Source organism: Aethalodelphis obliquidens, unplaced genomic scaffold (genome assembly GCF_003676395.1).
Source record: "Aethalodelphis obliquidens isolate GAN/ISIS:26980383/991018 unplaced genomic scaffold, ASM367639v1 scaffold58, whole genome shotgun sequence".
Lineage (NCBI taxonomy): Eukaryota > Metazoa > Chordata > Mammalia > Artiodactyla > Delphinidae > Aethalodelphis > Aethalodelphis obliquidens.
The window spans coordinates 8,195,623-8,208,323 of record NW_020838002.1 but is presented as its reverse complement, the minus strand read 5'-3'; the positions used below and the strand labels follow the sequence as shown (position 1 = coordinate 8,208,323).

The following is a 12,701-nucleotide window of genomic DNA, read 5'->3' as shown; positions in this document are numbered from 1 at the left end:
CTAACAGAAAAGCTTGCAGAGTCTAAGAATACGGGGCTTAGTAGACAGAAATGATACATTTCTGCATTTCTGATCTCCAAAGCCAGGAGAAATGTTTGTAGATAAACAGAAGACCTGATTTGTATTCATCAATCAGCCAAGTGTCCTTAGGGAAAATAACCCCTCAGGGCCTCAGTTGACAGATCTGTGAATAGGGTTAGACAGATGACCACCTAAAGGTCTGTCAGTTACTTTAAATGTTAAATGTCAAGATAAAACATGCTGGGTCAATTAAGACAGATGAGCCCTCCAGAGAATTAATATTTGAAAACTTTATTTTCTCAAATGAGCACCAACACAGATTGGAAATATGACAGAAACAATGCACTTTTCTCTAATATTGAATCACTATGTACAAATACAGGAAAAGGTGAAGACAAATTACTTGAAAATAATTATCTTTGTTATTGAAGCAAAGTGACCTGAAAATGCCACTGAAAAAAAATTTTTAATTAAAAAAAAAAAAAAGAAAGAAAAACAAAACCCAAACCCAACAAATACAGTTTGTAAACACAAGCATAAATAGAGTCTGTATTGAAAGATAGTCTCTGCAGGTTGGAAAAGGGAACTGACTCTCACTTTCACCAAAATGTTATACAAAAACACAGGGACAGACAGAATTTGGTAATATGAGAACAGCTTGTTTCTTCTTGGCTTTACCTTTCACTGCTGGCCAATTTCACGACTGTATTTTATTTTTAAATATTAAATATCTCTTTCCTTGAACTAGACCACTAGCATGTTTTCTCATTTGAGCAGACTCTTTTTTTAAAATATGTAAGATGATTGTGTTCAAGATTTGATTTCCCAGCCTCTTACTGAACCTGAGGCAATCTGACCTTAAAAAAAAAAAAAAAAAAGGTGTTTACCTCCAAGGTATGTGTATTATTTTATTGACGTTCTTTCTACCCAAACCAGTTTAATGTTTAACATGATGTGGCTTCCACAACAGCTGGAGCCCTGGGTTCATGATGAATACACTCACATCTCAGTGAGAAACACAGCTTTGACTCTGCTTGATCTTCACAACAACAGATTTCCTTTACAGTCTGTAAAAGTTGAGCACACAAAGAAAGACAAAAGGAGCAAACAGGCAACAGCTCCATGCTCAGGAAAACAAAGTCCTCGAGGGCTGTGCTGTTGGTCCTCTCAGAAACAAAACCACCAGAGAAAAAGAGAAGAAAAATCTTATGTGCCCAAGGTGTAAACTGTAGGTACAGTGTCCCCAATAAAAACGAAAACAGGAGGCACAATCCAAAGTGCTTTACACACACACACACACACACACACACACACACACAAGTAAAAACAAGACTCCGAGACTCCAAACTGTTGGAAATTCTTCCAACAAGAGGAATCACTCTAATTTGTTACTAAATTTATTTGCTTTTATCTATTTTCTTTTCTAGCCAATAGTGGTGCAACAAAATATTTCAATTCTCAACTTGGTAATGTACTGCAGAGTCTGTTCCTTTGGGAAGAAATGCAGAGAGGCATTGCTTTATTGCCTCCGTCCAGACTAAAGTGATGGAGATCTTTTTTTTTCTTTTTTCTTTTTTAAGAGTATATTGGTGATCACTGTTTCCCTTAAGATATACTTCAAGAAATGCAGAGGAAACCACAGCATTTAAAAATGAAAATAAAAAGTGCTCTCAGGGGATCTGAGAAAACAGCACCAAATATATTATTTAAAAAATTAAATATTATTTACAAAAGTATATTTCACAAGCAACTGTTTCTTATATATCCACTTGAAAATCTTTTTGTCAAGGGGACACCTCTCTTTTACACACTGATCCACCAGTAAAGATTTACTCTGCTGTCTGGGGAATCGGGGGAGCACTCAGGCAGGCCCAGCTGACGATCGGTGGACATCGGCAGCCCGAGACTAACATCCCTCCCGGCAGGCTGGGTGTAATCCAGGACCGCGGAGGCCATATGACCTAGGGAGGTACAGGGGAGACGGAACTAGAGTCTGCCGGTTGGACTTCGGTTGAAAATGAAGGCAGCTGCTGGCTGAGGTATAAAACTTCTTCTGAACCTCAGTATAAATAAAAGGTTTTATACCTTTTCCCTTCTCACTTCTTCTCCCCTTCCCTACTCCCTGCACCCCACCCTAGCTTTATCATTGAACTCCAATTCCCCGAACCTCCCAGGGGTGAATGGATGAGGTCTTTGGTTATGCTCTGAGTCAATAATTTGGTGAGGAAACTAAGAAAGGAACTGACTGAGGCCTTGAGTTGACGCATCTCCATCGCTCAGCTGCGGTCTCTCCAATACTATAGACGGTAGATAGACAAGCATGAATGAAGCTAAAGTTATAAGAAGTACTTTTGGTTGACACAAAGGGAAAGCCTAACGAGTTGGGTTTTCTTCCCCTGTTGCAACATTCTGCTCAGATCTCTGGCACCAAGTACAGTGCCGTGCGCCCATTGGATGCTCAACGGATAGTAATTGAAAAAATACCAGAACCGGGGTCTAACTGGAGCCTGCTCTGATCTGTGTAAGAGTCAGAGGCCCCATCCCCACAGACACAGTGGCACATCAGTCTCCTCTGCCCCTTGAAAATTCTAGGGGACCTCATGTCCAGTTTCTATATCACCACGCTCCGTTCTTACACACCTACCCATGTCCTCCCCAACCCCCCATACCGTCTTCTTTTTATGGAAAGGATTATCAATAGCCAGGACGTTTCCTGAGTCAAGGGGCTACTAAAAATACAGAAATGATTTCGTTATCCCTTCAGCAGGGATGGGGAGGGGAATCTATGATTTCTATGCTGGCAAGCCAGCTTAGGAATGTGAAAGTTGAATTTTTTTTTTTTTAATTGAGATCTGGGGCCTGGGAGCCAGAGGAACTATTTCTCTGGGATCGGAAATGAAAAGACTTCTTCTGAACCTCAGTCTGCTTTTTAGTAACGTGGAGAGAACAACTTAATCTCCCAGGCTACTAAAAGCACCAAAAGATGTGGGCAAGAAGCCTTCGGGAACAAAATTCGATTTTTAAGAATCTTCTTTGTCTTACAGAAGCTGTCTGCTGCTAAACGTGTGGCTGGGCAGGACCACACCCATCTCAGCCCCTGTTCCACAATCAGCACACAGAGACTCAAAAAGGCATTTCCACAACAGACTCGCCCCCTCTGGGAATTTGGCTCAATTCTGAAAATGTCCTGGGTTGGCCGCTTTAATCTTCGTTAAGAATTTTACAGGTTCTCATCTCCATGAACTCACTCTTTTGTGACTTTTAAGGTGAATTTTCCTATGGGATCAGCCTACTTGGGGAATGAGATGCTGAGAATTACCTAACATAACCTACACATATCTTAGCAATAATAATATTTTCAGTCTAAGCAATGAAATTAACTCAGTTAAATGAGTTTCGGTCATGCACCGTGTACTGGCTAAATTGCTGTAGAACAGACTTCACAGTGTTGATTAAACGTAACAAACTCCTCTCTCTCTCAAGAGCCTTACAGGGATTTGTTCTCCACTTCCCTAATATAATGAACTTTGGATGGGGAGGCGGGGAGTGGGGTGTAATACTGGAATTTATAACTTGCCGTTTGACATCAAATCTGAGACCTTCCCATCGCTGGATCACATTGACAGATTTGTCTCCACACAACACACGCAAGTAAAAGAGAACAGCTAGGGGCATGAGGAATCTACCGGCCAGGTTATCACTAAGCTCGAAGCCTTGGGACTTTGTTTTCCAGGATCTACAATGATAGAACTGGAGAAAAACACCCAAAACTCTGCGTACAAAGAATTGCTGATCTCAGTGAAGCCACTGCATACCAAAGAAGAAGATGCACTTAACCTGTTATGGTTCAAACCTAAACTATTCCCGGCACTGCCCCGCCCCACCCTCCCTTCCTTGCCACAATGCTCTTCTCTTACTAAGGTTCAGAAAAAAAGGTCCGTCAGAACTGCTAACTGGTTCTACTTTTTATTTTCTCTGGCCCAGTATCAGAGCCATTTCTGCAGGAGCACCTAAACTGCATCCCCCTTTGTTCCCTGTTACCCTCAATCACTGATTTCACTCGGTTGCTGGTCAAAGCCTTTGGGACGTTTGGATCTTGCACCCATTGCAAATGGCAGTCCCCTCTCCTGTCACCTACAGTGGCTGAAGAGGCAAAGATGATTACCCAGAGGAGCAGTGAGGCATCAGAGTCATCAAAACCATGTGGGCTTTTCCCGAGTCCCTCATTGCTGCCAGGACACCCCCCAGCTCGGCCCAGGGGAACCAGGCCGGCCCCTGCCCCGCCAGCTAGAATTAGGGCCACTTCTTGTGCTCATTTGCTAACCTGGCACATTTGGTGTCAGGAACAGAAGCTTCTGATCAGAGGGAATGCAGTCATGAGGTATTTTTTTTTCTCTTTGTCCTTTTAGACAAGTCGATTATTTCAAGCCTAAGTTCCCAGGTCTCCAGGAGCAGCACAAGTTTGTTCCTACCTCTACCCTCCCGTCCCCTACCCACCCGGGACCCTCCTGGTTCCCCTCTTCCTCACACCCCTGTGCTGTGCCACTGTTCTCCTGACAAGAGGCCATCAGGCAGCTCTTCAAGGGCCCTGGGCCCTTTATCAAAGTGGGCTGCCGCCATGCGGGCAGGCATCTGTTCCTTTTGTTGTTTTGCTTTCAGCCAACACTAGAACAGAGAGAGAAGCCAGGATCAACTCACAAACAGATACAAAGCAAAGAGACAGAGAGACAGCAATTTAGAGGCTGGTCACCAGAAAGATGGTGGCGGGGTGGGAGAATGCCCCAGATGGCAAGGCCCCTAAATGGATGGAACCAAGTGTTCAGTCACTCTCTCACGCTTGGGTAGAATGTTCGGTTGGATGGCATTCACGTGGACACTGGGTTGGGTAGATGCTCTCCAATCAGTCCCAGCCATTGTCCTTGATCATGTGTGCTAGCTCAATGATGTATTTGCCTTCTTTATATTTCTGGCTGCTTTCAAAGGCATGTTCCTAGGAAACACAAAGGAAGAGAAAAGACACTGAGTGACCAAAGACAAGCATAGGAGCATAGGAACCAAGGCGGGGCCAACGACAGGTATCAGGACCACGGAAGTCCGGCTCCGGCGTCACCCAGACTCACTGAGAATTCCTACCACTCAGCACACTATGTCCCCGTGGCTTAACTGCAGCACTGAGGCATCAGCAGGGCTTTCTCAATATTTACAATAGAATTTAAATATTTTTAAATTTAAATGTTCTGAATTTAAACATTCTAAATATGTTCTCAGTATTTGCAATAGCGTTTCTTCAGGATCTTTGCTCATTCAAGTCTCTGGCCAAACGTCACCATCTCAGTAAGGTCTTTACCAAAAATCACAACTTCCCAGGCAGCAATCCCTCCCCACCCCCCTCTTTTCCTGCTTTATTTTTCTCCACAGCACTTACCACATTCAAACATGCAGTATAACTTGCATATCTATTTTGTGTTTTGTCTGTCTCCCACTACCGCAAGATAAACTTCATGTTTTGTTCATTGATAGATCCATCTGTATGTGTGTGTGTGTGTGTGTGCGTGTGCGTGTGTGTGTGTATAAAATCTTAGGGGCACTTGGTTTCTGATGTTTACCAGAAATCTGCCCTATGGAGGTATCCATAAAGTTTCTGTGTCATTATTTTATTTTATTATTATTTTTTGGCCGGTCTGTGTGGCTTCTGGGATCTTAGTTCCCCGACCAGAGATTAAACTCGAGCCCTCGGCAGTGAAAGCCCGGAGTCCTAAACACTGGACTGCCAGGGAATTCCCACTGTGTCATTATTTTAAACTGTGCTTGTTAGGCTTAGAGAAAAGACATTCAGGGACGGAAACAAAATAGATTGTGAGGCCAAACAGGTCTCTCTTTTATTTCTTATCTTGCTATTTCCATGTCAGATGTGTTAAGTTTGTTTTTCCATCATTGCTTTTCTCCAGGGAAAAAGGAGCTGTATGAACTCCAGGCTGAACGACCTGGCAGCCCTTGAGCCCTACCCAGCTGCCAGGCCTCCAGAGAAGGGCAAACCCAATGCAAACCAGCTGGGAGGTTACCAGCTGAAACTTACAGCACTGCAGGCTCTCCCAGCTAATAAGCCCCACAGAAATAAGTCCTGCATAGGTGTAGGGTCAAGGTGACATTCTATTTGCAGACACAGATACAAAAAACCATCTTGGTATATCATCTGAAAAACACTGGGTATCAGGGTCATCAGATGGCAAAGCTCATTGTGCAGAGCAGTGGACATCAGCTCTCCCTCCCGAGTCCCTAAATTAGGAAGGAGTTAAATAAATCCTACTGTCGATAGATTCCGGGCAGCATTTGTATGGACTGTATCTTCTGTTCTAGAGCTCAGGGGCTCCGGGTCTCAGAACAAGAGTTCAGACTCGAGCCTCTTGTTGAGAGAGGAATCATTCCACATAGCGGAGAGGGGAGGGGCACCGAGAGAAAGTGCAAACACACCACACACATACAAGAGCTGTGGGCTCAGCAGTAATTTCCCTGACACCTCATTATTCCCCAGCTCCGTTTGTGTGTGTGCGTGTGTGTGTGTGTGTGATGTGTACACAACCAGAGGAATGTGGTTTGGGAATAGGACCTATTGTTCCACAGTAGTGTATTCAGGATAGAGAGGAGGAAAAAACAAAACTAGCAAAGTGACAGTGTGTCCCTATTAAACAAAAAAAAAAGAAAGAAAAAAGTCAACACCCCCCAAGCCACAGGGCACTTACAAAATGTCACAACTGGATTCCAGTAGACAGCACTAGATCTGGAATTGAAACAAACATCCCCCCTAAACCCCACGTCTACTGCTTCCTAGCATCAGAAGCATCATTTAAGCATCTGACTTCCTTTTACAATTTACAAAATTATAAACTTTCTGTTTACAAAATTGGGATAATTACAAGTACTTCACAGGGTTATTATCAGGGTCGGAAGGAATAATCGAATGAAAGGTTGGAGCACTGGGCCTGGCATGTGAGAGGTGATCAATGAATGTCTGGGGAGATGGATGTTCCTCTGCTGTCCTGTCCAGCTGTTGTAACTTCACCTGTGGTTTTCCCCCTTGGTATCATGACTATAAACACCCTGAGGGCAAGAACTAGATCTCATTCACTTTTGTATCCAGCACAAAGGTTCTTAATAAAGCTTTGTCAAAGGACTGAATCATTTTACCTGAAGAAAGGAGCAAAACCAACCAAGTCAGATTTATCTTCTGTATATAAATCCAGCACATGTTCAAGGAATAAGACAGCCAAGAAGCTGGGAAACAAAGAAGCACAGAACACTTTTGGATAATCAAAACCAGACCTGTGGTCCCCAGATCACTCAGAGGGGACCAGTGGCCATACAGGGGGAGAAGGGCCAAGGCCAGTTTCTCCCGTAGGAAGCTGTGGTTAAACCTTCTTGGCATCATGAAACACAGTGTCCAGGTTTTTTCATTCTCATTCTGAACGTTTCAAGGAAGACATGAAAAGATGGAATCTAAAGGCCATGCTGCTGTACTGCAGACTCCACCTGCAGCAGTTTTTTAGGTCTGCACTTTTTTTTTTTTTTTTTTTTGGCCAAGCCACGGAGCTTGTGGGATCTCAGTTCCCCACCCAGGGACTGAACCCGGGCCACAGCAGTGAAAGCCCGGAATCCTAACCACTAGGCCACCAGGTAACTCCCCAAGATCTGCACATTTTTGAACTTTATTTAAATGGAATCATACTTTCATGTCTGGCTTCTTTGGCTCAACATCTTTTTTCACATACACTCATATTTTTAGAGCAGTTTTAGGTTCATCACAAAAAGGAGCACGAGGCACAGAGATTTCCCCTATGCTCCCTGCTCCCACATATGCACGAGCTCCCTCACTATCAAAGTCCTGCAGAGCGGGGCATTTACTGCAGTCAACAAACCTACACTGATGCAACCTCAACACTCTGTGGGCGGTTCTGACTACTCCTGTGGGCTGTCCTATGAGCCAGCCCCACACTGATGCTCTGCAACTGACAGGACAGGGGATTTGAGGCATTTTACATGGAATAAATTGCCCTCCCAGAAACAGGAAGACTCATTTTTCAATATTCCCACAATGAGAGAGAGGGCAGAGAAAAGCACTGTGAAAAGATCTGCCAATAATAATAATAACAATAATACAGGTTGACTTTCACTGAACACATATACCTCCTCTCACCCTGGCAAGGGACTGCCTACTCTCCTAGGTACCAAGGAGATGTTAAAAATATCTATTGAGTTAAACAGTGCAGGAATAAATGTCCAGTTGGGCAAGTCCAGCCATGACTATATCTGACAGTGGACATTAATTAACACAATATTTGATGATGCCTAGCACAGGGTCTGGGACCTAAGAGATGTTTTGGGGACATTTACTGGAGCATCAAAGAACATGGGCTCTGCAGTCGGACCACCACCTGGACTCCTATCCTTGTTTGGCCATGTAATGGCTAGACAACACTGGACATACTATTAACCTCCCTAAGCCTCAGTTTCGTCACCCATAAACTAGGGATTAAAATGGGTAAATCCTTATCCTCTAAGGATTCTGTGAAGAGTAAATAAAATAATGTACGTCTGGAACACAGTAAGTTGTCAGGAAATGTTATGTGCCATTGTTATTATTACTATTACTATTATTATTAATTAGAGAGGGTGTGTGTGTGTGTGTGTGTGTGTGTGTGTGTGTGTGCGTGCACGTGTATCAGGAGCAGGTGAAGAAAGGAGTAGGAGGGGTGGACTGTCAGTGAAAAGGGGATGAGTGTGGCAAACAGAAGTGTGCCAGGAACTGCTCTTTGAGCTCAGTTTCCCATCCTGGTCAAAGATAATCCCACAAGGCCACGGGAGGCAGGTAGAAGAAAACATTCTTCTAATGTGCAGCTCTCAGCTAGTTCCTTCATGGCCCTCTCTCCACCAGTCACACTCTTTGGTACTTACATATTTCCAGCCCAGAGTGGTTTTGCAGTTTTCACAGTAAATGTCTGCGACGGCGTGCAGTCCTGTTAGCAACACGCGCTCTTCTGCCGGCCCGCAGCCCACGTTAACTCTGTGCCAAGGGACAGAGAGAGAGAGAGTGGGGCGTCAGGCACGTGCTCACCATCAGTTGTCCAAGCTGGACTCCCAGCAAAAAATTAACTGAGTACAGCTGCCTGAAGGGAAGCCAACACTGAGAAGAACATCGTCTCTAACTGAAACCAGGAATAACCTCCGAAAAGGTAGCCACATGCAAACGTCTCCGTTGAGATGCATTTCAGATCTGCAAGTTCTGATTCAATGAGTCTACTAAAAGAAGTCTTTATGGTTGAGACTTTGCTCAGGATTTTTCTAACAAATGCTTTTAGCCTTGTGATTTAAGGGGACAAACTGACAACCACACTGAAGTCCACAGCCATGAGCACAGGTCCTCAGAGCTTCCTGAGGACTGATTGCAGCCAGAGATGTCAATCATGACGGCACAGTCCTGTCCTGATCACAAGGATGGGTGAGCCCCATCTATCAAATACATAGACTCCTTCACAGAGCACCTATTATTTTAGACTGAACACGCTAGATCTCCATTTTCACAGTTCATCAGGCTTGCTTTCCTAGAGAAAGCTGTAAGCAATGCTGAGGGCTGTGGCAGACTGTGCATCTGTAGGAGGGGATGAAGGCTCTTCACTAACTCCACTTTATGAAGGCTCCTCCAACCTTAGTCCTCCAGCAGACCCTGGGTCCTCTGTTCACCCTCCTTCTCTTCCCCAGAGACACATCTCAGGTCTAGTTATGAGACCTCCCATGTTGAAGCTCTCAGAAGCACTTCAGCTTCTTCCCTAGGAGACTACAGCCCTCTGTACTTACTGGGGGTAGTGACTATATTACTTTTAGCCAAAGATGATGCCCACCCGCCCCCGCAAAGTCCCCAAGGATGACTGGCTACAGCTTGTGGTAAATAATGCTCCATGGGTGGGTGTGTGTGTGTGTGTGTGTGTGTGTGTGTGTGTGTGTGTGTGTGTGTCAGAGAGGACAGGTTCCATTGTTTAATTATCATTGAGCGTTGCTTTTCCCCACCCCTCAAAATTTGCACCGAACAATGGATGTACCATTCAGAGACACTCACACTGAGTTAAAGAGGTATGCTCGTCCTTGACTTCCTTGGAACGACTGAAATGCAAGAAGACAAATCGATAGTTAGAGATCCGTTTCACCCACCCATTCGGGAAACCAGCCCCAAAGCACAACAGTCATGACCTTGCAGGGCTGACACGGCTAACAGGGAGCAGTGAGCCAGTTAACCCTCCAGCTAGCAGATGGCATGGTGGGAGGAGGAGAAGGCAGAATAAACAGAGCTACAGAGCCCGGGACAGCCCACGCTCGGACTGTTTTCACCAGCCCAGGTAAGAAAATATCATGAATCCACACTGGCCTTTCCTGGACCCACTGGATTTCAGCCACCTGTACTGCCCACAGCTCTCAAGGTCGGCTAGGGCATGGAAACCAGCACAAGCACCTCTGCTTGCCCTCTTGGTTCGACCCTGCAGACAGCAAAGAATCCCCAAGGTAAGAATAAACCACCAAACCCACACTTCTCACTGGTCTTGCTTTCTTGGAGATCTTAACTGCTAGATGAGTTACCATCCTCCCAAACGGCAGCACGAAAGCTCTCCTTCTGAGGTGTAAGCAACGTCAGCTCTAGATCACAGGAATGCTCATTAAACAGTAATCCCACTTTCACTTCCAGCTTAAAGAGGAGCTTCTTTCTTCTGGCTGGAGGATGGCAGGGAACAGGAGAAACAGGTGCCAGAGCTTGCCGTGCGACTTGGCATCTACTTCCATTAACACAGGCCCTATCCGTGTTTTCCTCCTCTGGTTACACTGAAACGTCTGGCTGACATGAGCCGTCCATGTACTGCATTTCTGCCTGCATTTTTAATGTGGCCTGACAACTGTACCCTGAATTAAACATCCTGGTCTGCTCTAAGACCACTCTTAAAATAAATAAACAAACAAACAAATAAAGGACTCTCCCATGACCTCTGCTGTTCAGTGGCTGGAGAAGTCTATGGGTGACTGGTTAACAGATGACCAAAGGGTAGGAGAGAACCAGACGGGACACAGATCACTGCCCATGAGACAGCTGTTGTCAGAAGCACAGGACTTTAGGGATCAGTGCTGCCAGCCGGAGAGAAAGGTAAAATTCTTGACTTGTGGAAAAACTGCCTTTGGGGAAGCTAGATTGTTGGTTGCCTCCAACATACAAATGTACCAGAAGCCTTGGCTCCCAGGTGCAGCTCTGAGGAGCAAGCAGATGTTCCCCAGCTGCTGCTCAGGCTGAAACCAGCTCTCTTTCCTTTGGGTCTTGAAACATCCCCGGGGAACATAAGAGCTCCAGGCTAGCACTGAGCATGAATAGGAGTGTCACAGCCTCGAAACCTGGAACCCGGAAGTCCATGCCAAGTGTTTGGATGAGACAATGTCCCAGCAACACAGACCCTATATTTGGCCAACCTGTTAGTTCAACTTTGGAGCACAAGACATCCAAGCAGCGCCAGGATAGCAAAAGCTTCACGATCTGGTCCCACCAACCTCTGCAGTCTCTTCTCTTGCTACTTCCCCACTGTGTCCTTTGCTCTAGTCAGGCCGAACCACGTGCAATTCCTGGAACTTGCATTTCACCAACTCTGACCACCATCTTCCCTGAGATGGGGAGTCTCCTCCACTTGACCAATCCTAAGCCTGAGCTCAGCTTCCTCTCTTTCGTAAGGCTTTCTCTGACCTCCCCAGGAAGAGGTACCCATTGGTACCCATGTACTGGACTCCTCTTGTTCCCTGCCTGTTCCTTTTTCTTAGCTCTTAGCATACTGGATTTAAATTGTCTCTCTGTCTAACTCACTTACTAGATTGTGAGCTCCCTGAAGGCATGAACCATGTCTTCAATCTCTCTCTGAACTCACAACACATAGCATGAATCTGGCCATCATTTATAAAATATTTATTGCATGAGTCAATTGCCTCTAATTTCCTTTTTTTTGTTCTTTAAATGGCTTTATTGGTATATATCTGACATACAATAATAAAGTGTGTATATTTAAAGTGTACTATTTGATGAGTTTTGATACTTGCGTATACCTGTGAAATCATCACCACAACCAATATTATGGACTATCTGTCACACCCAAAAGTTTCCTCATGTCCCTCAATCCGGCCATCTCTTCTCTCCTCACTCTCTTCCCACTCATCCTCAGGCAGACACTGTCTACTGTCACTATAGCTTGTATTTTCCATAATTTTTAATAAATGAAATCATATAGCATGTAGTGTTTCTTGCCTGGCTTCTTTCACACAGCATAATTCTTTTAAGATTCATCTATGTTGCTGTATATATCAATAGTTCATTCTCTTTTCATTGCTGAGTCATATTCCAGTCTGTGAATTTACCAGAGTTAATTTATTTTTGGTTTGATTTTAATAAGGGATTTGGACTAGTTGACCTCCAAGTCTCCTTCCAGCTCCAAAATTATATTCTCATATAATTCTGTGGTCCTACATTATGGATAATTGGGAGTGCCACCCTCGAGGAAACTTTTATCAAGATCTTCAAGCTAGAGCTTAGAAGAACGTGGTTACGGGAAAACAAATTCTAGAAGAAAGCAGACTGGAAAACGACAACATGAAGTAACACAGCTTCACCA

The 12,701-nt window shown here is 44.6% G+C and overlaps 1 protein-coding gene across 3 annotated transcripts in view; it reads right to left on the bottom strand.

Moving 5' to 3' along the window:
• Positions 1–937: 937 nt before the first annotated feature.
• Positions 938–12,701, bottom strand: part of YPEL2 (yippee like 2) — a 62,177-nt gene continuing 50,413 nt past the window's right edge. For all 3 annotated transcript variants that reach the window (XM_027087237.1, XM_027087238.1, XM_027087236.1), the window contains 3 exons: positions 10,130–10,173; positions 8,971–9,079; positions 938–5,011 (listed from right to left, as the gene is read on the bottom strand). In XM_027087237.1, the coding sequence (XP_026943038.1) occupies positions 4,922–5,011; positions 8,971–9,079; positions 10,130–10,173 (243 nt within the window). In that variant the 3' untranslated portion in view covers positions 938–4,921. The remainder of the gene's footprint in view (positions 5,012–8,970; positions 9,080–10,129; positions 10,174–12,701) is intronic.